The 24,292-nt window shown below is 50.0% G+C and overlaps 2 protein-coding genes and 1 non-coding gene across 4 annotated transcripts; 1 reads left to right on the top strand and 2 right to left on the bottom strand.

The window, feature by feature from the left end:
* Window positions 1–113: 113 nt before the first annotated feature.
* Window positions 114–14,296, bottom strand: TUT1 (terminal uridylyl transferase 1, U6 snRNA-specific). Of its 2 annotated transcripts, XM_055581058.1 has the most exons (10): window positions 13,506–14,296; window positions 11,861–12,051; window positions 10,764–10,796; window positions 5,526–5,841; window positions 5,259–5,359; window positions 3,945–4,414; window positions 2,965–3,074; window positions 2,707–2,817; window positions 2,445–2,531; window positions 114–2,071 (listed from the first exon to the last, which is right to left on the bottom strand). In XM_055581058.1, exons 1-10 carry the CDS (start codon window positions 13,585–13,587, stop codon window positions 924–926), a joined length of 2,649 nt encoding a protein of 882 aa, XP_055437033.1. In that variant the 5' UTR covers window positions 13,588–14,296; the 3' UTR covers window positions 114–923. The 2 variants fall into 2 exon arrangements, with proteins under 2 accessions (XP_055437033.1, XP_055437034.1); XM_055581059.1 differs by lacking the exon at window positions 10,764–10,796 and having other exon boundaries at window positions 13,506–14,294.
* TRNAG-UCC (transfer RNA glycine (anticodon UCC)) lies at window positions 4,693–4,765 on the top strand. The gene has a single exon. It is a non-coding gene; the product is annotated as a tRNA-Gly (tRNA).
* Window positions 14,297–15,411: 1,115 nt separating the features above from the next.
* MTA2 (metastasis associated 1 family member 2) lies at window positions 15,412–24,137 on the bottom strand. Its single transcript, XM_055581060.1, has 18 exons — window positions 23,710–24,137; window positions 22,884–22,951; window positions 22,423–22,516; window positions 20,467–20,584; window positions 20,274–20,337; window positions 19,973–20,090; window positions 19,591–19,693; window positions 19,291–19,390; window positions 18,929–19,117; window positions 18,751–18,825; window positions 18,567–18,625; window positions 18,319–18,416; window positions 18,070–18,209; window positions 17,585–17,813; window positions 17,178–17,267; window positions 16,723–16,841; window positions 16,480–16,622; window positions 15,412–16,257 (listed from the first exon to the last, which is right to left on the bottom strand). Exons 1-18 carry the CDS (start codon window positions 23,735–23,737, stop codon window positions 16,092–16,094), a joined length of 2,001 nt encoding a protein of 666 aa, XP_055437035.1. The 5' UTR covers window positions 23,738–24,137; the 3' UTR covers window positions 15,412–16,091.
* Between the last annotated feature and the right edge of the window lie 155 nt (window positions 24,138–24,292).

Below are 24,292 nucleotides of genomic sequence, written 5' to 3'. Positions count from 1 at the left end.
GTGGGTGGGGCCTGCTGGCCAGCGCGGAAAAAACTCGCGCCGGCGCAGTGGGGGATGGCCAATCCGAGTCAGGACGTGGAGGTAGACCGCGCGGAGACGCTGAGTCCTGGCTGGAAAGCCGCCCCTCTGCTGCTACGTGGCAGAGCTGCCAGCTCGGCATCTCGCGGGGCACCAGAGGCGTTTCCCTCCGGGTCGCCTGGCCCATGGTGATTTGGTAGAGGTCGTGCCAGACCCACAATATCGTGGTCGTGTGACACTCATTGGGGTGGCAACTGCGTGGAGATGACGGAGTCCCACGCTCCTTTTGTTCCAGCTTTCTAGAGGAGAGATTGTACATCTAACCCAAGCCCAGGTCTGAAACCCTCCGTAAAAGTGAGGCTTTTTTCATTAAACCACCTTGCAGCTCAGAGATGCTGTTAATAAGAGAAGAGGCACTCTTCCGGGACCCGCAACAGGGGAGGAACTGAGGGAGAACACAGCCAAGTCCTATCACCCTGGAGGGGCTGACAGTTCAAATGAGGGGTTGTCCTTTACCCATGCTCAGATCTGAACATTTTTTACCCAATATGAAGAGAATGGATTTATAACCCTGAACCCAAATTTCAAGCCCCATCACCATTCAAAATCTGGGCAGTAATGTAAATGAGGAAGGAAACTTGGTTCTTCCCAGGTGCAGCTCAAGCCACCCACCCAGCACTCCATCTTTCCAGAACTCAGTACTGAGAGGGTCCAGGTGCCAATCACTTGCCCTGGGCATGAAAGGAAACAGCCTGGGAGACAGACCTGTTTTAGGGTGACGAGACAAGGTACCTCTGAGGCTGCACTAAGCACTTAGTGGGGAAGGAGTATTATCACCAGGTGGAAATAGAGGAAACTACTGTTCATTAAACTAGCAGCTTTATTGCCTTTCAGGGTTCCCATCGTCACTTAAGCAGGTTTCGAAGTGCTTGAGGGAGGAAAACCTGTAAGAAATGATGGAGATCAGGGAACAGGCCTTGAGAATCCTGGAGTGGGGTCACAGTGAGACTCTGGTCAGCCTGGGAGGTGGACACCACGAAGGTCAGGAGTGGCTCAGCCTCTGGCCTCTGTTCAGTACTGCTCAGTCCCCGCAGCTCCCGGGTGACCTGAGCCTCAGTTGCCAGCCACTCTGCTCCCGAGCCAGCACCAGCTCCACCTCCTTCCTTGATTTTTTGCTGCAGGCGTCTCCGGGCACGCCGCCGCCCCTGCCACACACGGTGCCACAAGGCGCAGCGCCAGCTCACTGCGAGCGACACCTGCTTCTCGGCCTCGGCCTGAGACCCTTCGCAGGCTGCCTCAGGTCCTCTGGGCCCCTGCTTGGCCAGCGCTGCGGTGCCTGACTGCCCCTCTTCTCTGGTGGCTAGATGCTTTCTGGTCATCAGGGGCAGCTCCCCTGGCTGCCCAGGGCTCCGCATCACCCAGTCCTGCACCGACTCTCCAACCTCTATGACCATCTCTTCCACGCCATCTTCACCATGCTCCCCTGCACATCCCTGCTGCTCCTCTGGCCCCTCCTCACAGCTTTTTTTCTGTCCGTCTAGTTTTGCTCTTTTGCTTGTCCCTCCCTGGGGGGGCTCCCCAGGGCCACCTCCCTCTGACCGCAGTCTCTTGGTTCCCTGTTCTATATGGCACCCTAAGGCTTCCCTTAACACCTGGGCCAGCACAGCAGTGAGCTGGGTGAAGGAAGCAGGGGGTAAGGGGATAGGTGTCGCAGAAAGCATGGAGCTGGAGGAGCTGGGCTGCAGAAGGGGAAGCAGCCCCCAGTCCCGACCCCGGGAAGACCGCCGCTGGTACTGGAGGCTTCGACAGTAATTGGCTGCCGCTCGGCAACAGTTCTGTAGCCTCCCGGCCACCCGGCTGGTCACGTTGGCCGCCACATTGTGACTCAGGTCAAAGGGGTCCTGGAGATTCATGGGGCCAAGGCGCAGGCCCTCCGAGAGATTAGAGGGCAGGCCCCCTGCCACAGGTAGTGCCTGACCCTCCCGCAGGGACAGCAGGGAGCCACGAAGATCCCAACAAGAGACGCAGGAGAAGAACTGGGCCAGCAGGGAACCTGGAGGAAAGAGGAAGAGCAGGCAAAAGGGGTCCCTTAGAGGCCAGAACTGAGATCAGCCTTGCGCCACAGCCATTCCCTGAGCTGGACTTGCCTTTTCCCTCCCAAGTGGCTCAGAGGAGTGCCAGAGCCAGGCTCCTCTGATCCTAATAAACAAGAGGTCAAACCTCTCTCCCCACAGTGCCCCCCAGATACTGCCCCTTCCCCCTGCTAGCAGTATAACCTTGGGCAAGCCACTTCATTACTCCAAGGCACAGTTTCTTCATCTGTCAAGCGGCAATAATGATATTAACTAACCCACAAGGCTGCTGTGTGCCAATAACTGTGTCATTAACACCACTTGTTAGTCCTCTCCCAGGCTCCCCAGACTCACTCAGAGGCTCCTTATTGGTGCTGGGCTCCAGTCTTGAGGCATCTCTGGGGAAACTACAGTCCCAGCCATCAACCTCCACCTGTTCGCCTATGAAAGTAAAAAAGGTGAAGCTCAGCCTGAAAGCAGGAAGATGGGTGGGGGCTTGGGGGGTGGATATGGTAGCGACAGCAGAGATCTCATTCCCAGGAAGCTCCGTATGTCTAAGATGAAGAAGAGAGATAAAGGTCAGGAGATAGGGCGGGTGAAGGCTGGGCTGCTGTACCTGCTTTCTGGGTGAGCTGGGACACAGTGGGCAACACAGGAGGGTCCCTGGTCTGAAGAAAATAGATCACGAGCAAGGTCAAGGCGTAGTTATTGAGAAGTGGGCCACTCCCTGCATAAATAATTAATTCTGGTTAGATCAGAGGCAGTTCTGACCCCCTCCTTGGCAGTTTTCTCAAGCCCACTTCCTTCCCTCCCCGAATCCCTGCCTCTGCCCCGACACCAACGCAGCCCCCGGTCTGTCCTGATTCATTCTCACCTGACAGCCCTCGACCCTGAGCCCAGCAGCGCAGAGTGTACACAAGGGGCCGTACTCGCCCATCCAGCTCAGAGCAGAGACTCAGGAAGCGGGAGTTGTGCAGGGCGAGCCTAAGACAGAGGGCAGACAGGGTGTCAGGGCTCAGGAGCTTGTCACCCCCCCAGCTATCATTCCAGACTTGTGTAATGGTGGCCAGCTGGAAGATGGCCAAAAGAGGGTTTCCTGAGGTGTTTCTTTGACGTGATCTGGAGAGAGTGTGTACAAAAGAACATCAAATGGGATGTCCCTAGTGGCGCAGTCGGTAAGAATCCGCCTGCCAATGCAGGGAACATGGGTTTAATCCCTGGTCTGGGAAGAGTCCACATGCCTTGGAGCAATGAAGCCCCTGTGTCACAGCTACTGAAGCCCTCGTGCCTAGAGCCTGTGCTCCGCAACAAGAGAACCCCACAAACCACAACAAAGAGTAGCTCCCGCTCACCCCAACTTGAGAAAGCCCTTGCAAGCAATGAAGACCTAGTGCAGCCGAAAATAATTAAAAAAAAAAAAGTGAATATTGCTTCTTAAAAAAAAACACACACACATCAAATGTGTTTGGGAAACATTACATCCTATAAATATCTTGGAGAGTCACAGAGCATGTTATTAATAAGACTGATTAGAACATTTACTATGCAAAGAAACAAAGACAGGGACCGAGAAGGAGGAAAGAGCAAGTAGGAGAGGAGGGAAGGGAGAAACTGGCCTGTGTTAACTTAGTATTTCCCAAACTTACTCAACCATGGAACTCTTTCCTAAATCCTTAAAATCAGTATTCCAAGAAACATACTTTCCAAACATTGAAATGAAAGCCAGACATGAGATAAGTGTCAGAAAGAGAGACGGGACTAAGTAAGGACAACCTCAAGGCTCAGCTGGTGCAGGGCGCCTCCCTCCCCCTCCCCAGAGTACCAGCTGGCCTTCCCCCACCACCTCAAAGGTACCGGTTACTGAGGGAGATGTCACCATGGAGACCTGAAGGCCGATGGCAGAACTTGACCACAGGGCGCCGCGCAGAGGGCACGGTTTGGACTCGGTACACTCCAGGAACACAGCCCCGAAGGATGGATCCCACCAGCTCCAGCATGGCTCCCCCTTCTGCTTTCTCCCCCTTCAGGGCCTCTGCCAGTTCCACCGCCTTCCCCTGGTCCCCCTCTCCCTGGTCCTCCTGCAACGGCGAGGCTGGAGGCAGGGACTGGGGAGAGGCGAGGGTCTCAGAGGCCAAAGCAGAGTCTGGAGTCCGAGGTGCCAGTGAGGAGGAAGGGGCTTCAAAGTCCAGGGCTTCCGAGTCTTGAGGAGAAGCTGGAGGCTGTGAGTCTGGAGGGGAGGCTGGGGTGCAGGCCAGGGCTTGAGGATCCAGTGGGGATGCCAGGGCCGAGTCCAAGGAGGGAGATTCTGGAGCCTTTGGGGCTGGCTGTGGATGGAAATGGGCTGAGTAACTGTCTCTCCTGCTGCCCCTAACTGGGGAACATTCCATCTCTAAGATATATCTATTACAATTTATTATGGGCTGGGCCCTATTCTAAAGGCTTTATAAAAGTACTAACTCTTTTAATCTTTACAAGCCTTTTTTAAAATTAAACTTTTAATGCCATAAAATAAACAGTCTACATCTTACAAAAATATTACAGTCAGGAAAAGCAAAAAAAGGTAGAGGAACTGTTTCAGATTGAATAAGACTAAAGGAGGAATTCCCTGGTGGTCCAGTGGTTAGGACTCTGCACTTCCACTGCAGGGGGCATAGGTTTGATTCCTGGTCAGGGAATTAAGATCTTGCAAGTTACATGGTACAGTCAAAAAAAAATAAAAACAACCTTTTGCAGGGAAGAGATATATGGGAATTCTGTACTTTCTGCTCAATTTTGCTATGGATCTAAAACATTTCTAAAAAATAGTTTATTTAAAAAATAATAACCCTTTCCTACTCCCAAGGCAGAAACTGTACATTAGATGTTACAAATCACAGATAAGCAAAAACATAATCCACTACTGTATGTCATTTCATACATATATCTCTCTTCCAGTAAGATATTACTGCCATTTTGAAATTTTTTTTCCCGTTACAAATGTCACCTATTCCATGTTCATTTTATCCTATCCAATCACATCCACGTTTATCCAATCATAATAACCCCTTCATGCAGGTCCTATTATCCCCATTTTACAGACAGGAACTAAGGCATGAGAGGTCAAGGGATCGCCCAGCGTCACACGACCATTCCTACTAACTCTTCACAGCTGCCTCCACAGTCACATACCTGGGGCTCGTCCAAGTCCCCCAGATCCAGGAAGAGGTCGAGATCACAGCCATGGACGTCAAAGCTGTTTATGGAGGAGCCAAAAGGATGGACCACACAGCCTGGGTGCCGAGAAGAGAATAAAAGTCAAGAGACACTGCAGGGAATAAGTGGCAGAAGAACATAACGTGGCACAAAGATGGAAAAGCAAGCAAGTGAACACCACTAGCTGAGGGAGGCTGGGGATGCAAACACAGAGGGCTCAGACAGAGCGGGGCAGTGACTCACCAGGGAAGAACTCTGTGAAGACTTCCTGCATTAGCGCCACCACAAGGCTCCGAAGCTGCCGCTCGGCCTCGGAGAGCTCCCTCAGCCCCACGAGCTTCACCATTTGTGCCTCCACGTCCGGGGCCTCGGCGAGTGCTTTGATCAGCTGGTGACTGTCAGGGGCCACTCTTTTGGGAGATCTGGAGGCTGGACTCTGGAACTCTTTCTGCTCCCGTGGCCGGACCCTCAGGCGACGTCCTCCCAGGCTGTGCTGGGGCTGTGACAAAACAGCTTCCCGGGCACCCAGGTCCCCCATCTCCACGATGGCAAACACCCCCTGTCAAACCACAACAGGGACAATGATGACAGTTCTGGAACCAAGAAACCAAACACATGGTCTAACAGTAGGTGAGACTCTTCAAAATGGGGACCACACTATAAATTGGAAATATTTGCTTCCTATTTCCAGGACATCAGGGAACATATTTATTTATTTTTCAGCTGTGACACAAGGCTTATGGAATCTTAATTCCCCAACCAGGGACTGAACCCTTGCCCTCAGCAGTGAAAGTGCAGAGTTCAAACCACTGGACCACCAGGGAATTCCTGCTGGGGAACATATTTAGAAAAGCAATTATCTCTCTCACTCAAATTGCACACATTTTATTCTCACCAACCCTGCATCTGAAAAACTTCATTTTACTTATTTCATCAAACCCCAGTCATCCCAATGACATTTCACTGGTTACACTAAACTCACCCCCTAACTTTTCCTGCTTTAATTAGATTCTTTTAACATTAAGAATCCATGTAATGATCACTGTGTTAGGTGTAAACATAAACATATAAACCCTGTTTTTTGGGGTTTTTTTAAAAGTCCATATTCTTTTTTAATTAATTTATTTATTTGGCTGCACTGGGTCTTACTTATGGCATGTGGGACCTAGTCTCCTGACCAGGGATTGAACCCAAGCCCTCTGCATTGGGAGCACAGTCTTAGCCACTGGACCACCACAGAAGTTCCCATTCCATATTCTTTTACATTCTCTTCAGTGGTAAAGTTAGAACCTCATTCTGCTTATAAAAAGGAGCCCTCTATAGTAATTAAGACAGTGTGGTACTGTGACAAAACTTTAGCTAGACTCACCAAGAAAAAAAGAGCAAAGGCTCTGATAAATAAAATCAGAAAAGAAAGAAGAGAAATAACAGTGGATACCACAAAAATACAAAAGGCAAGAGAATATTATGAACATGAACACCCATACACCAACAAACTGGACAACCTAGAGAAAGGGACAAATTCTTAGAATTATACAACCTTCCAAGACTGAATCACGAAGAAATGGAAAATCTGAATACTGATCATTAGTACAGACTGAAAAAGTAATCAAAAAATTTCCCAAAAAACAAAAGTCTAGGATCAAAAATTTAATGCCTATCCTTCTCAAACTACTCCAAAAAACTGAAGAGGAGAGAACACTTTCTAACTTATTTTTACAAAGTCAATGTCACCAATATAAAAACCAGACAGAGACAATACAGAAAAAGAAAACTACAGGCCATTATCTCTGGGGAACACAGATGCAAAACTTCTCAAAAAAAGTATTAATAAATCCAATACAATAATACATTAAAAGGATCATACACCACAATCAAGTGGGGTTTATTTCAGGGATGATCAGATCAGATCAGTCGCTCAGTCGTGTCCGACTCTTTGCGACCCCATGAATCGCAGCACTCCAGGCCTCCCTGTCCATCACCAACTCCCGGAGTTCACTGAGACTCACGTCCATCGAGTCAGTGATGCCATCCAGCCATCTCATCCTCTGTCATCCCCTTCTCCTCCTGCCCCCAATCCCTCCCAGCATCAGAGTCTTTTCCAATGAGTCAACTCTTCGCATGAGGTGGCCAAAGTACTGGAGTTTCAGCTTTAGCATCATTCCTTCCAAAGAAATCCCAGGGCTGATCTTCTTCAGAACGGACTGGTTGGATCTCCTTGCAGTCCAAGGGACTCTCAAGAGTCTTCTCCAACACCACAGTTCAAAAGCATCAATTCTTCGGCACTCAGCCTTCTTCACAGTCCAACTCTCACATCCGTACATGACCACAGGAAAAACCATAGCCTTGACTAGACGAACCTTTGTTGGCAAAGTTAATGTCTCTGCTTTTGTTTTGTTTTGTTTTTTGATTCATTTAAGTGGTTGTATTTTTTTCTAAAAGGAAGCACACAATACTTGACACATGTCCTAAACAACATATTTATGAGGTATGCTCCTATTTATGAGATTAAACCAACAATGTCTTGATTCCAGTTATACAGTTATAATGTCATCATTATAATATTAAGAGAAAAACTTAAGATCGTTAAATACATCAATATTAGTCTTTTGAGTATTGTTTCCCACTCCTGGTTATTATGCAACTGGGCAGCTCGAGACTATCCTGAACCTTACCAATCCCCAGCCTTATACAGTAGAGAAAGATGGTTCCAGTACTTCATAAAGCACGTCAAGATCAAACTAAGATGGCCCCGTGCTCTCTAGGGAGCCGTTCTGAGGAGGGACGAAGAACAAAGGTGGTGAACCTTAGCCCGCCCAGAGCACTCCGTCTGCAACATGAAAAAACCTACAGCTCAGGGGACTGCTCTCCCTGAGAACCTGAACTCGACCCTCTATCCTGCGGAAACAGCTGATAAAACCTGTGAGGCAGCAGCTTTACCTGGAGTTTTTAAATTAGGCAACTATGTGTTTCGTCAGGAAATTTACTGAGCACTTAACTAAGAGAATGATTATTTTGAGCTACACTAACCTTACAGTTAGTACCTTTTAAAAGATCTTTATGGTTCTGGAGAAAGCTCAGCCAGCCATCTGTGCGCCAAAGAGCAGACTGATGGCTACCAACACCACAAACTTAGCCCGAGTTACACAATTTGTTATTTTATAGGAAAAGCTTATTTCAAGGGAACACCAAGTAGACAGCTTAAGGCTGCAAGCAAAGCATCTGTGTGCCTTGATAAAATCAGCTGAAACACCATGAAAAAAGATTCCTTTGGACTCTCCCTTTTGGTAACTTTAAGTCATTCGAGTAATACATATTCTACTCAGCCCTCCATATCCTTAGAGGCAGAAACTGCTGAGAGGGAGTCCACGTGTTTGCATTTTTATGAGGGACTTGAACAAGAGAGGATTTTGATACCCACAGGTGGTCATGGAACCAATCCCCAGAGGATACTAAGGGATGACTGTAATGTATCAAGTCCTGTGCTAAGCTCCTACAAGGTGATGCTTCATTTTGTCTTCAGAACAACCCTGACACAGACACCATTACATGTCTTCATTTACAGATCAAAAAAGTGAGGTTAGAAAGGGTATGGGAAGTACCTGAGGGAAGTGGCAGAACCAGGATTTATATCTCAAACTCCCAGGTTCAACAAGTGTTTTGAATCGCAATACTTTCACTACATTAGTAGTAGTAGACTTAAAATTTTTCTTATCGTTCACTGAATGAGTGAGTGAAGTCGCTCAGTCGTGTCTGACTCTTTGCGACCCCATGGACTGTAGCCTACCAGGCTTCTCCGTCCATCGGATTTTCCAGGCAAGGGTACTGGAGTGGGTCGCCATTTCCTTCTCCATGTCTCTGCTTTTGAATATGCTATCTAGGTTGGTCATAACTTTCCTTCCAAGGAGTAAGCGTCTTTTAATTTCATGGCTGCACTCACCATCTGTAGTGATTTTGGAACCCAGAAAAATAAAGTCTGACACTGTTTCCACTGTTTCCCCATCTATTTCCCATGAAGTGGTGGGACCGGATGCCATGATCTTCGTTTTCTGAATGTTGAGCTTTAAGCCAACTTTTTCACTCTCCACTTTCACTTTCATCAACAGGCTTTTGAGTTCCTCTTCACTTTCTGCCATAAGGGTGGTGTCATCTGCATATCTGAGGTTATTGATATTTCTCCCAGCAGTCTTGATTCTGGTTTGTGTTTCTTCCAGTCCAGCGTTTCTCATGATGTACTCTGCATAGAGGTTAAATAAGCAGGGTGACAATATACAGCCTTGACGTACTCCTTTTCCTATTTGGAACCAGTCTGTTGTTCCATGTCCAGTTCTAACTGTTGCTTCCTGACCTGCATACAGATTTCTCAAGAGGCAGATCAGGTGGTCTGGTATTCCCATCTCTTTCAGAATTTTCCACAGTTTATTGTGATCCACACAGTCAAAGGCTTTGGCATAGTCAATAAAGCAGAAATAGATGCTTTCCTGGAACTCTCTTGCTTTTTCCATGATCCAGCGGATGTTGGCAATTTGATCTCTGGTTCCTCTGCCTTTTCTAAAACCAGCTTGAACATCAGGAAGTTCACGGTTCACATATTGCTGAAACCTGGCTTGGAGAATTTTAAGCATTACTTTACTAGCGTGTGAGATGAGTGCAATTGTGCGGGAGCATTCTTTGGCATTGCCTTTCTGTGGGATTGGAATGAAAACTGACCTTTTCCAGTCCTGTGGCCACTGCTGAGTTTTCCAAATTTGCTGGCATATTGAGTGCAGCACTTTCACAGCATCATCTTCTAGGATTTGAAGTAACTCAACTGGAATTCCATCACCTCCACTAGCTTTGTTCGTAGTGATGCTTTCTAAGGCCCACTTGACTTCACATTCCAGGATGTCTGGCTCTAGGTGAGTGATCACACCATCGTGATTATCTGGGTCATGAAGATCTTTTTTATACAGTTCTTCTGTGTATTCCTGCCATCTGTTCTTAATATCTTCTGCTTCTGTTAAGGCCACACCATTTCTGTCCTTTATCAAGCTCATCTTTGCATGAAATGTTCCTTTGGTATCTCTGATTTTCTTGAAGAGATCCCTAGTCTTTCCCATTCTGTTGTTTTCCTCTATTTCTTTGCACTGATCGCTGAAGAAGGCTTTCTTATCTCTTCTTGCTATTCTTTGGAACTCTGCATTCAGATGTTTATATCTTTCCTTGATGAAGGGATGGTTTAACATCCATGAATCAATCAACATGACATATACTTTAACAAACTGAAGAATAAAAATATGATCATCTCAATAGATGCAGGAGAAAGCATACGACAAGATTCAGCATTCATTTATGATAAAAACTCAATAAAACAGGCATAGAAGGAATGTACTTCAACGTAATAAAAGTCGTATATGACAAACCCACAGTAAACATCATTCTCAATAGTAAAAAATTGAGAGCTATTCCTTTGAAATCGGGAACAAGGATGTTCATTCTCACCACTCTTACTTGGCACAGTCCCAGCCAGAACCACTAGGCAAGAAAAAGAAATAAAGGGCATCAGATTGGGAAGGAAAAGCAAAACTATCACTATTTTCAGGTGACATGACCTTTTATATAGAACACCCTAAAGGGCTTCCCTGGTGGCTCAGTGGTAAAGATCACCTGCCAAGGCAGGGGACATGCATTGGTCTGGGAAGATTTCACATGCCATGGAGCAACTAAGTCTCTGTGCCACAACTACCAAGCCCATGTGCTGCAACTACTGAAGCCCGTGCCCTACAGCCTGTGCCCCGTAACAAGAGAAGCCCGTGCACTGCAATGAAGGGCAGCCCCCGCTCACCAAATCTAGAGAAAGCCATGCACAGCAATGAAGACCTAGCTCAGCCAAAAATAAAGTTCTCTAAAAAATCAGCTAAGTTTTCCCACATTCACTATGTACCAGACTCGCAGCCAAGTGTTATATATGAATATCTATGTGGTAGGTACTAAGGCTTCCCCGGTGGCTCAGCAGTAAAGAATCTACCTCCAATGCAGAAGATGCAGATGGGGGTTCGATCCCTGGATTGGAAAGATCCCCTGGAGGAGAGCATGGTAACCCACTCCACTATTCTTGCCTGGAGAATCCCATGGACAGAGGAGTTTGGCAGGCTACAGTCCATTGGGTCACAGAGTCAGACATGACTGAGGCAACTGAGCATGCATGCCCGGTAGGTACTATTATTATCTCCATTTTATATCTGAGGAGACATGAATAGCAAGGTTAAGTAACTTGCCCAAGATCTTAGTTCCCTGACAGGGAAGCCTAGTGCAAAATTAGCAATTAACAAATATTTGGCAAATGAAAGACTGAGAGAATAAATAAATGACCAACAAGGTCCCCAGTGACTAACTCTGGCAAACTGATAAAATCCCAGCAGGGGTCGGGGGTGAGGGTGAGAGACACAAAGCTGGACTAGCCCCCAAGTACTGCAGTGCCCAGCTAAGGCAAGTCACATTAGGAACCAGCAGAAACAGTCTGCTGGTTTCTCTCCCTCATTTCTTCTGGTGTGCAGCACACGTGACTCATTCTTTACCCCCAGAGTCATTCACTCTACCTTGTCCTTGTCCATGACAACACTGGCCACAGGTCCAAATGCCTGGAAGTACTCAGAGAGCTGAGTAGAATCCACATCCCGGGGAAAGCCACTGACAAACACGCTTCGAAGTCCCTGGGCCTTTCGAGTAGCTCGTAGTTCCACCAGGTGCCGGTGCTTCCGGCCTCCCAGGTGGGCATCAAGGCTGGGTCCTGCAAAGACAAGCGTGAGACAAAAGCATCTGAATCGCGCTTCAGTGTACCTACTCTGACTTTGTTCTCTGCATACTTGGATCCTAGTGATTCTTCCAAGCCGCTGAAAATGTGAGTTTTGAATAACAAAGTCCTGGCTCCTTTCAGCTTCCTCTCTTGTCCATTTGTCTGTACAGTGCATTCTAAGTGGTCCCCAGGAGAACTGGCTGTACACAAGTATTTCTTAAACCACCTATAAGTGTAAGATAGAGCAATACCTGCACACGGTAAAGAAACTAACAGGTAACTTATCTAGGTCATATATCAGTTCAGTTCAGTTGCTCAGTCGTGTCCAACTCTTTGCAACACCATGGATTGCCAGGCTTCCCTGTCCATCACCAACTCCTGGAGCTTGCTCAAACTCATGTCTATTGAGTCAGTAATGCCATCCAACCATCTTATCCTCTGTTGTCCCTTTCTCCTCCTGACTTCAATACATAGATGAACTAAATAAATCAGGACCCTACACTATCTCCCACTTATCATTTCTGAGTATAATACAGAGATTCCAAGGGCAGAATCAGAAGTCACACTACCAAGAAACAAATCCTAGCTCTGTTAAGCTGTATGAGATCTTGGGCAAGTAACTTAACCTCACTATTCATGTCTCCTCAGGTATGAAATGGAGATATTAATACTTCCTACCACATAGATACTATTCATACATAGCACTTCACCAGAGTCTGGGACATGATGAATGTGGAGAAACTTAGCTGATTTTTTAATTTTCTCTTTCCCTTTGAGTCAGCTGTTTGACATCACCAAGTGTTATGTGGGGCCAGAGAAGACTATCCTGGATTTCTGGCTTGCCCTACTGGACAGTGGTAGGGCATTTTTCATTCACAATGAAAAAGAAAAATGAAAGATGTTTAGGTGAGATTATGATTCCAGACTTCAGAAGTGGAAGCTGAGGTTTCACTGGGCCTCTCGCACTGTCATAAAAGGACGTGGTCTCCTTTTCCAAACCCACCTTCCACACATGTACACTTGGAAGTATACTACTTCACCACGCTACTTCACCATCTCTGGGGAGCTCCTCTTGTAGGGCTCCTTTCCCTACTACCTTCTCTGTGATCCTGCAGCTTTCCAAACAAAGGGTATTGAAAATTATCTCCATCTCTAGATTGTGAGCTTCTTCACCTCTCTAAATTCCCTCTCCCCGCCCTAGAGCTCGATGTGCAATACCTGACAGTTAAAGAGGGAATAAAATAACGAAATTTCCGTCGTGGAGATTTCAGATACCGGGGCGTTGGGGTGTAAGGTGCTGGGACTCTCCCCACTTTGTAATCCCTCCGGACGGCGGAGAGAAAACGGAAGTGAGACCCTACCAACAGACTTGGCAAGAACTATGACCTGTAACCCTATCTTCACTAGGACCCAAAAACGAAACCGCCCCCCGAGTAGCCACCGCTTACGGTTGGCTGTAGTGATGTGGCAGAGGCAGCAGCGGAAACCCCCACGAGGCAGCGGCTCGATATCTGAATCCACTGCAGCCATCGTGACTCTCCGGTACTAACAAAATGCAACCACCTCAGCCACGACCGGAACTCCCTCCTACAAATGGCAACGCTCTCGGAAGCAACTTCCGCCGGTCCAATAGGAAGTGACGTGCCGTCGGTCAATCGCGCGGTACACGCCTGCTAAAACCGAGCTCTTTCGGCTCAGGGTTCCGAGTCCTGCCGGAGTTAGGTCTCTACCAGCTTTTGGAAAACTGTCCACGATGCTTATCTGCATGCGGTAAGCCAATTGGTGTGCTCTGAGCGGTTGAGACGTTGATTGGCCCCAAGAGCATGAATATTCACACGGCAGCCACAAGATCTGAGCCGTGTTTCTTGTCGGGCACCCTCCTTGACAGCCGGCGGTTTCCTTGCTGGGTGACCTAGGGCAGGCTGTGCCCTTCTTCGAGGGGCAGTAGAGACCCATGGGGCTGTATCCTCAACCCCATATATAAAAGTGAAGTCGCTCAGTCGTGTCTTACTCTTTGCGACCCCATGAACTGTAGCCTACCAGGCTCCTCTGTCCATGGGATTGGATTGCCATTTCCCTGGTAGATAAAGGCGGGTCCTTCACGTGGCCCGGGCTGTTCCTAGTCTCCAAACCTTCTGAGGACTCTTATCCTCTTCCCTCTACCGTCGGTTCTTTCTCGGAATGCTGTTCTGCGCCGGCTTCCTAGCCCTGATTGAGGAGCTCTTCCCCGCGCGCACCTTTAGAACTCCACGGGCCCACAGCCAGATGGCCTTTCTTCAGTAGCCGTCTGCGTGGAGTATTCATCAGATGGCAGAGCCTCCCGCCCATTTAAAGGCATGCAGCGTAAACTGCTGTGATGGCAACTGCGTAAAAACATTGGAGGGTGCTGATACCACGGCAGACCGCTGTAGTGGTCATTCCTCCCGACACCAGAGGTGTTGGCTTAGGCCAGGAAGAGAGCAAGGGAACTGAGGAGGCCCCAGAGACAGGGACCATGAGATAGAGGGGCCTATCAGCTGGGCTACGCAGCTCCTGCTGTGTTGATCAACCCACAGCATTGGGCTGTGAAGAGAGTAGCCGACCTGGGTCAGGCGTCTCAAACTAAACTCGAGGTAAGTCTGCTGCTTAGGCTTTTCCCTATCTCTAAAGAAAGTGCTCAAGGAGCCGACAGTAAGCTTAACTTCTCTCTACTAAGGTGCTCCTCTCATTGGAACCAGCTCGTGTCTAATCTGTCTCCCAAACCCGAAAAGGCAGGAAACACCACAAGGGGGACCTCAGTATCAAGGCAGCTGCTGAGGCTGGCCTTGGGGATCCTTGAAGTAGCAGAAAAGTAGGTGGCATGATCCTACAGTACCCTCCAAAGTGGACTACATCCTGCTCTGGCCTCTAGCAACTCCCAGAATTCCTTCAGTAAAAAGAAGAGGGGGAGTAAGAGTTGGAAAATAAAGAAGAAACTAGACACACACACGCACACCCCCTCCCTCCTATGGAATCCACTGGTCAATTCTGAGAACCAGCACATCCCAACTGTTTTAATGAAGCTGGGCCAAGATGGTGCTTGGGCTGCAGTACTGTAGGGAGCTGGGGAGCAGTCTGGACCCCACAGGAAAGCAATAATGGGACCAAGCCACCTGTCCAGGCTACATAGCACATAAAGCTGTTCCCAGAGCAAGCCCCATCTGCACCTTCTCTATTGTGCTTTGTCCTTTATTTTCCCAATCCAAGGCACACACCCCAACACACACACACCCCCTCCTATAGAAGCCACCACACACACACCTTCCTATAGAAGCCACCAGACACACACAAACACCTCCTCCTACAGAAGCCATCACACACAAAGCAGAGAATAGCTGAGCCAGGAGGAGCTGAAGAAAACAGCTTTTTATTTGTTACTATAAGAACCAATTACAGAATCCGAGGTTAAAAAAACAGACAAAAGGTCTTTATTTCTGAGAACTGGCGTACAAAAGGCAGAGGGGACAAGGGGAGGGAAGGAAAGAGCGAGCATAGGCTGGGATTGATACCAGCATAGGGGCCTCAAACTCCAATTAGGAAAGTCCGGACACCGGACGGCAAGAGAAACCCCCAATTAGGAAAAAAAAAAAAAAGACATGGCAGTCATGGCAGTGCACGCCCCCCTCCCCCAACCAGATACCACCACCTGGTATCTGTTTATTCTTCCCCTCCCCTATCCCCTTTCACAAAGGGAGGCAAAATTTTTAAAAAATTAAAAAACCCTCCCCCCCAAACTGTCCAAGACAACTGTGGGTCCTACCCCCCAAAACAGGCTAGGTTCCCACAATAAGCCAAGTTCCTGCAGTCTGCCCTCCACCACCAGGCATGGAGAGGCATTAGAAGGGGACAAGCCTCCAAGTGCTAACACCAGAGGGCGCCCGGCCCCTCCAAGGACACACTCATTTGCTCCCTCCCTCCTTCACTCCTCATTCCCTTTGACACTAGAGGGAAGGGAGGCTAGGTGCCCTGTGCACCCACCCTCTAGCTTTCAGCCCACCTCCCTTCCCCACAGGTGCTCAATCTTCCAGGACAATGGGCTCATTGGTGCTGGCAGGATGTGACGAAGGAGGAAGAGGGACTGGGGGCCGCACTGCCATCAGCGGTGGCTTCACCTTCAAGGGCAAATTGGGCCTGCGGGCAGCTCTCCGCATTTCCAGGTGGGTCAGAGCCTTCCGCAGGGCTCTGGCCGGCAAGAGAAGAGGCAGCAAAAAAAACCAAAGACCATCAAGGTGAAGCTCCACATTCCACTACAATGCCACCTTCCAGCCCATCTTTTCCCAGCATCCCCCCTCCCTGCAACCCAGTCTCGGGGAGCTGCTCTTGCTCAGATCCTCCTATTTCCTTTCCCATACCCACCCATCTGGGTTGTTGACCTCTCGGCCCCTCCCATGGAGGGCTCCCTACCTGGTATCTTTTGTGGCCACAAACACCACAGGATTAGGTGCATCAGCTGGGTTGAGTTTCTGACGCTTGGCTGCTGGCTGTGAGCTTGAGCGAATCCCTGAGGCCAAAGGCCTTCCATTGGCAGAGAAAGGAACTCCTGCCATCTGGAAAAAGGTGGGGCAACACAGTGAGAGAGGGGACTCCCAGACACCTATCAGATATAAAAGCTATAAAAGCCCACCCAACTCCACTTGGCCCACTCACAGTCTCATAGGCCCGTTTCACCATGATGCCCCCCAGTCCCCGGTTCTGAGTCAGCTGATTTCTGTTGATCGGTGTCTTGGTACCCCGAGGTGTTTTTGGTTTCAGAGGTGCCTGGGCCACTGTCAGAAAAAAATCAAAAGAAACCTTAGAGAACGTTCACACTTTCTCTATGAATACCCGAAAGTAGTGATGGGAGAGGGGTCTGACAAGTAATTAGCAGTATTTCAAAAGTCATATATGAACATGTTCTTCCATCAATCAGTATGTAATTATACTGGATAGCTTATGAGAAGAACATTTTTATCCTAGAAAAGTACAGTTAAGACTAAGCCTCTCTGGACTCAGTGAGAAAGAAAAAAGCAGGGGAAGAGAAGGGTCTTTAATAAAAGCCAGACACCACCTAGCAGCTCCCCATCATAAACCCACCCTGAGTCATCTAGCTCCCCATCCCTTACCCAGATCTTTGACGATAGTTGCCAGGGGCAGCCGCACCAGAGGGTGAATCTTCAGTGGAGTCTTGGCAGCCTTAGGAAGTCTAATGGAGCCTGGAGAACAAAGATGAAAGCTTTTGAAGGTGCGTCACTATTCAGGTCTCCTCAGGGGCCAGGAGCCTTGTCTTTTTGTTTTGGTCACACTGTGCAGCATGCAGGATCTTAGTTCCCTAACCAGGAATTGAACCTGCACCCCCTGCATTGGGAGTCTTAACCCCTGCACCACCAGGGAAGTCCCAAGGAACCATGTCTAATCTCCTAACAAGTCCTTGCGGCCTACTACCTCTGCTGTCATTAAACACCCAGAGAAAACCCTGGTCTCTGGCCACAGCAACCGGAACCTGCCACCAGCCCAGCACTCCTGCCCTTACACTCTGCCTTGATGGCGTTGGCATTGATAGGGGCATAGGGTCGTCGGGCAGCCCTCCTTGGCTGTAACAGGTCCCTGCACATGCGTCTGGCAAGACGGGTCAGCTTTGTGGTCTGGAGCAGGAATGTTTGCCTGTTCTTAGCCAGCAGCTTGGCCCGGTTGGCGCTGGTTGTGTAGGGGGAGAGACCTTGGGCTTCTGGTCTGGACAAATGACCCCTCGAGTGTGGCTCCTGGAAGGACATAGGATAAAGGGAAAATAGTCAGTCACCAAGGCTCCCTTCTTCCACTGCCAGCAGAGGGTTTATTCCCACCTGATTTCTTTGTTGCTGTCCTGACCACCTGGCTCCCCAACCACTACACCAAGTCCCACCTCCACCACCCGCAGTCAAGCCATCACCTTACTGGAGCTGGGTGTTCTGGCCTTCGCCTAAAGCTCACATCAATTAGCTTACTGCTCTCCCCAACCTGCTCCTCATCCATCCTTACTGTGGTGCCCCGAGCAGCCCCCTCAAGCTGAGTTGGGGTCTTCAGTCCCCCGTACTTCTTCCAGTAGATCCAACAGGAAGCACAGAGGCGGCACTGCATGTTGGGTGGGCCCCAGGCATACCACTGGGCAGACTGTGTGGCTGTGGAAGCATGGAGCGGAGGGAGTAGTCAGGAGGTAAATGCCACTTGAGCCTCTCAGGCAAACACCCCACTCACCCCCGGCATCCCTTATCCCCCTCTGGAACTCACTGTGGCAACTCTCACAAGTCAGGCCCTTTTGGAATCCAGCCCCATTCATGCCAGGTTTTGAGCCCACAGAGATTATCTGGTTAGGGTTTGGTTTGGTGCTAATGGGAGAGAAACCAGGAACTGGTCAAGGAAAGGCTTCCACTTTGTCCCCATAATAATTTGCCCCTGTCTCCTGTGCACCCCCCATCACTTAGAAAAGCACAGGTTACGGGCAGAGAGAGGAAACACACCCTACCCATCATACTTACTAGGTAGGGATGTAGACTTGTTTTAGTTTGCTGTCTGCTTCAGCAGCTTTCAATCTTTTCTGCGGGAAGGAGAAAAAGAAAAAAGGATCAGAGCATCTCAGCGGGGGGTGGGGGGGTGTCATCAACTTCAAAAGCAGAGGTGAGCAGGGGGCCTCTGGTCCAGCCTCCCCAGCCCAGACCTTACCTGTTGAATATATCGGTCTGTGGTTTTCCACATGTAATAAAACTGAACTATGCTGGCCAGTGACTTCCAGGGTAGCTGAAGAGATGGAGAGAAGAAGGGTGAGCTGGGATCTGGCCCCAGAGCCTGGTTCCCTCATCTGCCACCTCTTCCACCTCTCCTCCTAGCTCCAGCTACTTACAAAGTCCTGGCGAATATCATTGAAATCCTTCCCATACTTCTCCAGGGCCTCTTCAAACAGCATAGCCTCTGAGGCTGACCATTCCTCCATCTCATCCCGACATAACACTGGCCCGCCCTGGGGCACCAGGGTTGACATGGCCTTAGCCAGATCATAGCCATTCCTCTGCAACGTATCCATTGCATGAAACTACAGGAAAGGTGGGAAGCAATGCTGATGACCTAAAACTCTCAGCACCACTCCCCTGCTGCTCTTTAAGTACTCCCCCCACCTCAGAGATAACCTCCTCCCTGCAGAGTTCCGAGGCTCTGCAGGTCCCCACAAAACACAGCCCACCCAACTACCCACCAACTTTTGCTCACCAGGGTGATATCTCGGGAGGCAGCGGCTGCACTCATGTGCAGGCTTGGCTGCCGAATGGAGCTGCTGCAATCTAGGGCTCTTGCGAAGGTCCCCACAGCTCTAAAGGAGAGAGTGAGAAGTCAGGGAAAGAAGAAAGTTCGAGTGGGCTGAGGAATGAAGCCAGATGAGGTGGGGGGGGGGGGGGGGGTGCGAGGACAACACCCAGGCCAAAAATAATTAAAGTCCATCTCTTAAGAACATGACTCAGAACTATGTCCACACCGCCCACAGCCCATCTTCCCCATCCACCCACCCCTCACCGGGCCACCACGAGAAACTGATCAATCTGCCGGTCTGTGAGAGGGTTGTCTGGATCCCAGACTTTCATCTCCATCTTCTGTTGGTTCCGATTATCAGATTCTCCTGGGGAGTGGGGAAGTGGTATCATCCAGGAGAAAAATAGGTGCCTTGACACAATAACACCTCATCTCCTCCTTGGACGCTATTAGCCATCTTAACTCTCAGACTTCTCTTCCCAGTGTGCCCATCTGCCCCCTTCAGGTTCCTAAGGTCCCATTCTGCCCGGGGCGTTAACAAAGAGCCACGAAGACTGTGCACCACACAAAGCCAAGGCCTACCACTCAGAGACTTTGATCTTAAAGACATCCCAGTGGTCATAACCCAGTCTCCCCTGCTGCATACCCTCTGCCAGGCGATCTGGGATCTCAGCTTGGTATTTGCAACCAACTCGGATCTCTCCCTGATCAGCTAGAAGTGTCTTCTGCATAGGGTCAAACACCAGTGAGTAAAAAAAGCAGTCCTGGAGACAGAAAGAGAGAAGGTAAGCAGGGCAGCAGTCCTCATAGGCAGGGGGCACAGGGGTTATCCAGAGTTCCCAAGACAGGCAGCCTGTCAACCTGTACCTCATCCCAGTCAGACTTTCTTCCTGCCTTTCGGGGCAATACCCACTTCCCTCCCTCTTTTCCCAACACTTCTTTCTCACCTCCTTTTCCAGGTACTGGCTCAAAATATCTGTCTCATTCAAGAGGGTCACACTGCATTTCCCCCTACGGGAGAGAAGTCAGAAAGCCCTGGGTGAGCTCATTTCCTCTGTGCGGCATCTCCCGCACACTAGCCCCTCCTCTCCACCTTCTAAATAAGTGCATGCAAGCCAAGTGGCCCTGACTGCCCCATACCTTATGTGGGTGGCTGGCAATGATTCGAATTGCCGAGAAAGAAAAAGCTCTCGGTGCTTCAGTTGATGTCGCTGCTGTTCTGACACCCCTGGCTGCTTCGATTCCTCCTCAAACTCCCCTGGGAGATTTAGGAGGAAGAAAGCAAGTCAGAAACTAATTCAGAAAGAAGCCACCTTAAAAACTCTAAGCCAGGGAAAATATTTAATGTTTTCCTCATATTCCTCAGGGACCTGCCTTCCATATCCTTACCACACCACCCTTACCTCTTAGCCCTCCCGTTGCCATCACAGGTGCTCCCAACTGTTCATCACTAATGAGTGCTCTTAGGGAAGAGCTGCTCAGGGTACAAGAGCTTCCCAAGTGACTCAGGGGTAAAGAATCTGCCTGCCAATCAATGCAGGAGACGGGGTTGGATCCCTGGGTGGGGAAGATACCCTGGAGAAGGAAATGGCAACCTGCTCCCAGTAGTCTTGCTTGGGAAATCCCGTGGACAGAGAAGCTGGCAGGCTACGTTCATGGGGCCACAAAGAGTCAGACACACTGAACACACACATGCTGAGAGTACAAAGGCTGCCACAGAAACACACGGCAAACCCAGGTGCCAATGCTCAGATGCCACTCATATAGCATACATCTGCCCACACCAAGCCCAGCGAGAACATCGCACTTGTCTCTTTCTTGCTAAACTAGCCTGGGGTCCAGAAATTCAGTGAAGATAAATAAATAAAAGCATCACACAAAATTGTGTTTACCAGTTCCTCTGCAAATTTCAGGAGACTCGGCTCTTAAACATCACATGCAACCCTAACTCCCTTGTTTTCTACTTGCTAATAATGGTTTGTTTTGGGGGCTCTCAAGGACAGTACCTCTCAAGCCAGTGCCAACACCTTCCTCCCCAAGGAGCTGCAACTTGCCCTGAAACCTTAGTGGAAAGGGTTAACTTGGTTGGGTGCCAACCAAACAGGGAGGGGGCAGAAGAGCCACAGGCCCAGGCTCATTGGTGCATTGTTCCCAACCTCAAGGAGAAGGGGGGGGGGGGGGCGGCAGGGGTGTGCAGTAGGCTCCACCCCTTGCCTGTGTGCTCCGGAAACCCTGTGCTAAGGCAAGGGGGACCACACCCCCCACAGCCTTTCCGATTGGACAAGACCAAGGTCAGCCCCTGCCAGACAGGGTTGGAAACCCCAGAGAGCCAGAGAACTTGGTCGGCCCAAGTCCTCGTTAACCCCTTCATGCCCAATGCTCAAAGAAGCCCAAAATAAGGAAAATAATTTGGAAAGGAAGAACAAGAGAAAGGGGAAAGAAAGCCAAAGCAGGAAAGGAAAAAGAAACTAAAGAAAACAGAAGGCTATGTATCTAAAAAGATGAAAGCATCAAGAGAAGCAGGATAGGATAAAAAGAAAAGGGCAAGATGTAAAATGGAGTACAGGGTTAGGTGAGAGAAGCTAGGCTAGGTGAGAATAGAGGAAAAGCGCAAGAAAACATTCCTGGCTTCCTATTTTCTCCCATCAGTGTAGCCTTACCACCTCATGATCACACCAAAAACCTGCTTTCCTATTATGCACGCTTCTCAGTACAGTCTCTTCTCTTCACAGTCACCACCTATCATTCCAATATAACCGAAACTGTCCCCCTAGAGGTCTGCTTCTCTAAAGTGCTTCCTCATCCCCGATTTAAATACTATCATCGCTTTTACATACACCATTCACAAAGACAAATTCACAAATACACACTCACACACAAGCCAAATTCTGGCTTTCCTTATCATGGCCTTTCCACCTTGCTTCTAACCCAACATGTAAAAACAGGCCTCCCTCTGCAGACCAGGCATTTCCCACCCCCAAACTCACACCCCTGCCTTGGGCATGCTACAAGAGAACACCTGCAGGGACATGCCCAGGCTTCAGATCATGGGCAGTGGGAGACAGGGAAACCGGGGGTGGGGACAAAGACACTCACTGGCATTACTATCAGCCAGGCTGTTGAGGCTACTAGAAATGTCCCTTCGCCGGAAGAGGCACACAACCTTTGCCTCCACGTTTCCATTTGCAGTCTAAGGAGAGAAAAAACGGTGGTGAAAACTAATCATTTGAAAGTGGAAATGCATAAAGAAGAGACTAACATCAGTGAACAAGTTTCTAAAGGATGTAAGAAAAACTCAAATTATGAATCAAGAGATTCACATTTAAGGACAGACTTCCAAATCCCTTTCCTCGGCCCCCCAAAAAACAGAACAGTAAAGTTCCCACTAAGCTCTTAATAGCCTTTCCTGAATGCGTGGAATAAATGAATGAATGAATATGCATGGGTACTTAGGACAGGGTTTGTGTTATCTCTGTCTCTCGTTCACCTGAAGTTACAGATCTCTGAAAAAAGAAAACGGAGGTTGGGGGGGAGTGGCGGGCCTCTGCTCCACTCACCTTGTTGAGCTCTTCAATCCTTCTAACCAGGTAAGGATTGCTGGAGGAGTTCTCAAAATAGACGTAATCTGTAGGAGGGGGTGGGGAAGAACCGGGAAGATCAGAGGAGTAGATGGGAGAGTCCAGCACCAGAGTGGGAGGAGCGAAAGGAGGCCTGAGTAGACCAAAAGGAGATAAGGGTCTAGGTAGACAGGACGCTGAAATGTGGAAGTGTACAGACTAGCAGAAAATAATGGAGAGACGTTCCACCCTCCAACCCTAATCACCCAGTTCTTAAATCAGATCCTCCGCTCAAAAGTGAGCCTTAAGGAGGAGACAAGAGAAGCAGGGGGTTCCCCTGCTCAGCAGTCCCCGGAACTCAGCGATGAAGTTGCATCCCAGTCTCGGTCAAGAGAGCAATTGTTCACTTTGTACAGGGCCCCCACCTTTGCGAACCGAGGCGCACAATAACGCCTGGGAAGAGGAAACCTCCCGGCCGCTCCCCCGTTGGTGGCCAAGCAGTCGCCCCGGCCCTTCGCGCCCCCTGCCTGCCCTGTCAGCCCCTTTGGAACCACTTTCGCAAGCCCACTTTACGACCCCGGCGGCCCAGACGCTGCCCTGAGAGTGACGTCGGGCCGCCCGCAGCCTCCCCGGGAGTCTTGGAGCCCGGCCGCGTCGCGATCCCCGCGCTCTCGCTCCCCATGCTCCCGGTTCCGGTTCCGGTCCGCGCTCTGGACCACGCCGCCCCAGAAGCGGTTCCCCGCGCCACTGGGAGCCGAGCCTTTCTGACCCCAGCGCCCAACCTCTCCCGCCCCAAGCCCCGAAGCCCCTAACGCCCGGTACTCACCTCCCACTCGGTACATGTTGGCCGCCATGGCCGTTCCCGCCGCCGCCTCCGGCCGCACAAAGGGGTCCGGAAGGCTCCCGAGGGCAGGACTCGAAGCGAAGCCCTGAGTGCGGGGCCAGCGCTTCGCAGAAGTCTCAGTCGGGCCCGCGCAGCCGGCGCCTCCGCAGCCTCAGCCGTCGCGGCTCATCCCGGCCCGCGCTGTCGCCGCCGCCTCTATAGGCTCACGCCCGGGACGCCGAGACCGGCGCCGGTCCGCTCGGCTTCTTCCGGAACGAGCTCGGATCTCGCCGGACCGGAGGCGGGCTGCAGCTACCCCCGCCCTCGCCGAGTCCCACCAGACGTTGGACTCTGAGGGCCGCCGCGAAGACTTGCCGGCCCGCCTCGGGGTTCGCCTCCTTCCGGAACACCTTCGGCAGATCCGGAGAACAAGGCCCAGCACTCGGCTCCGGTCGGAGAGCAAGACCGCAAAGCTCGGCTACTTCCGGAAAAAGTTCGGCTCCCTCCGGCCAACCGCGGCCCAGCACTCGGCTATTTCCGTGGCGGCTCGGCCCCGCCTCCGAGGGCGGGGAGAGGAGTCGGGCTT

Source organism: Bubalus kerabau, chromosome 5 (assembly GCF_029407905.1).
Source record: "Bubalus kerabau isolate K-KA32 ecotype Philippines breed swamp buffalo chromosome 5, PCC_UOA_SB_1v2, whole genome shotgun sequence".
In the NCBI taxonomy this organism is placed as follows: domain Eukaryota; kingdom Metazoa; phylum Chordata; class Mammalia; order Artiodactyla; family Bovidae; genus Bubalus; species Bubalus kerabau.
The sequence above is the reverse complement of the archived record's forward strand: the minus strand, read 5'-3'. Positions and strand labels throughout refer to the sequence as shown.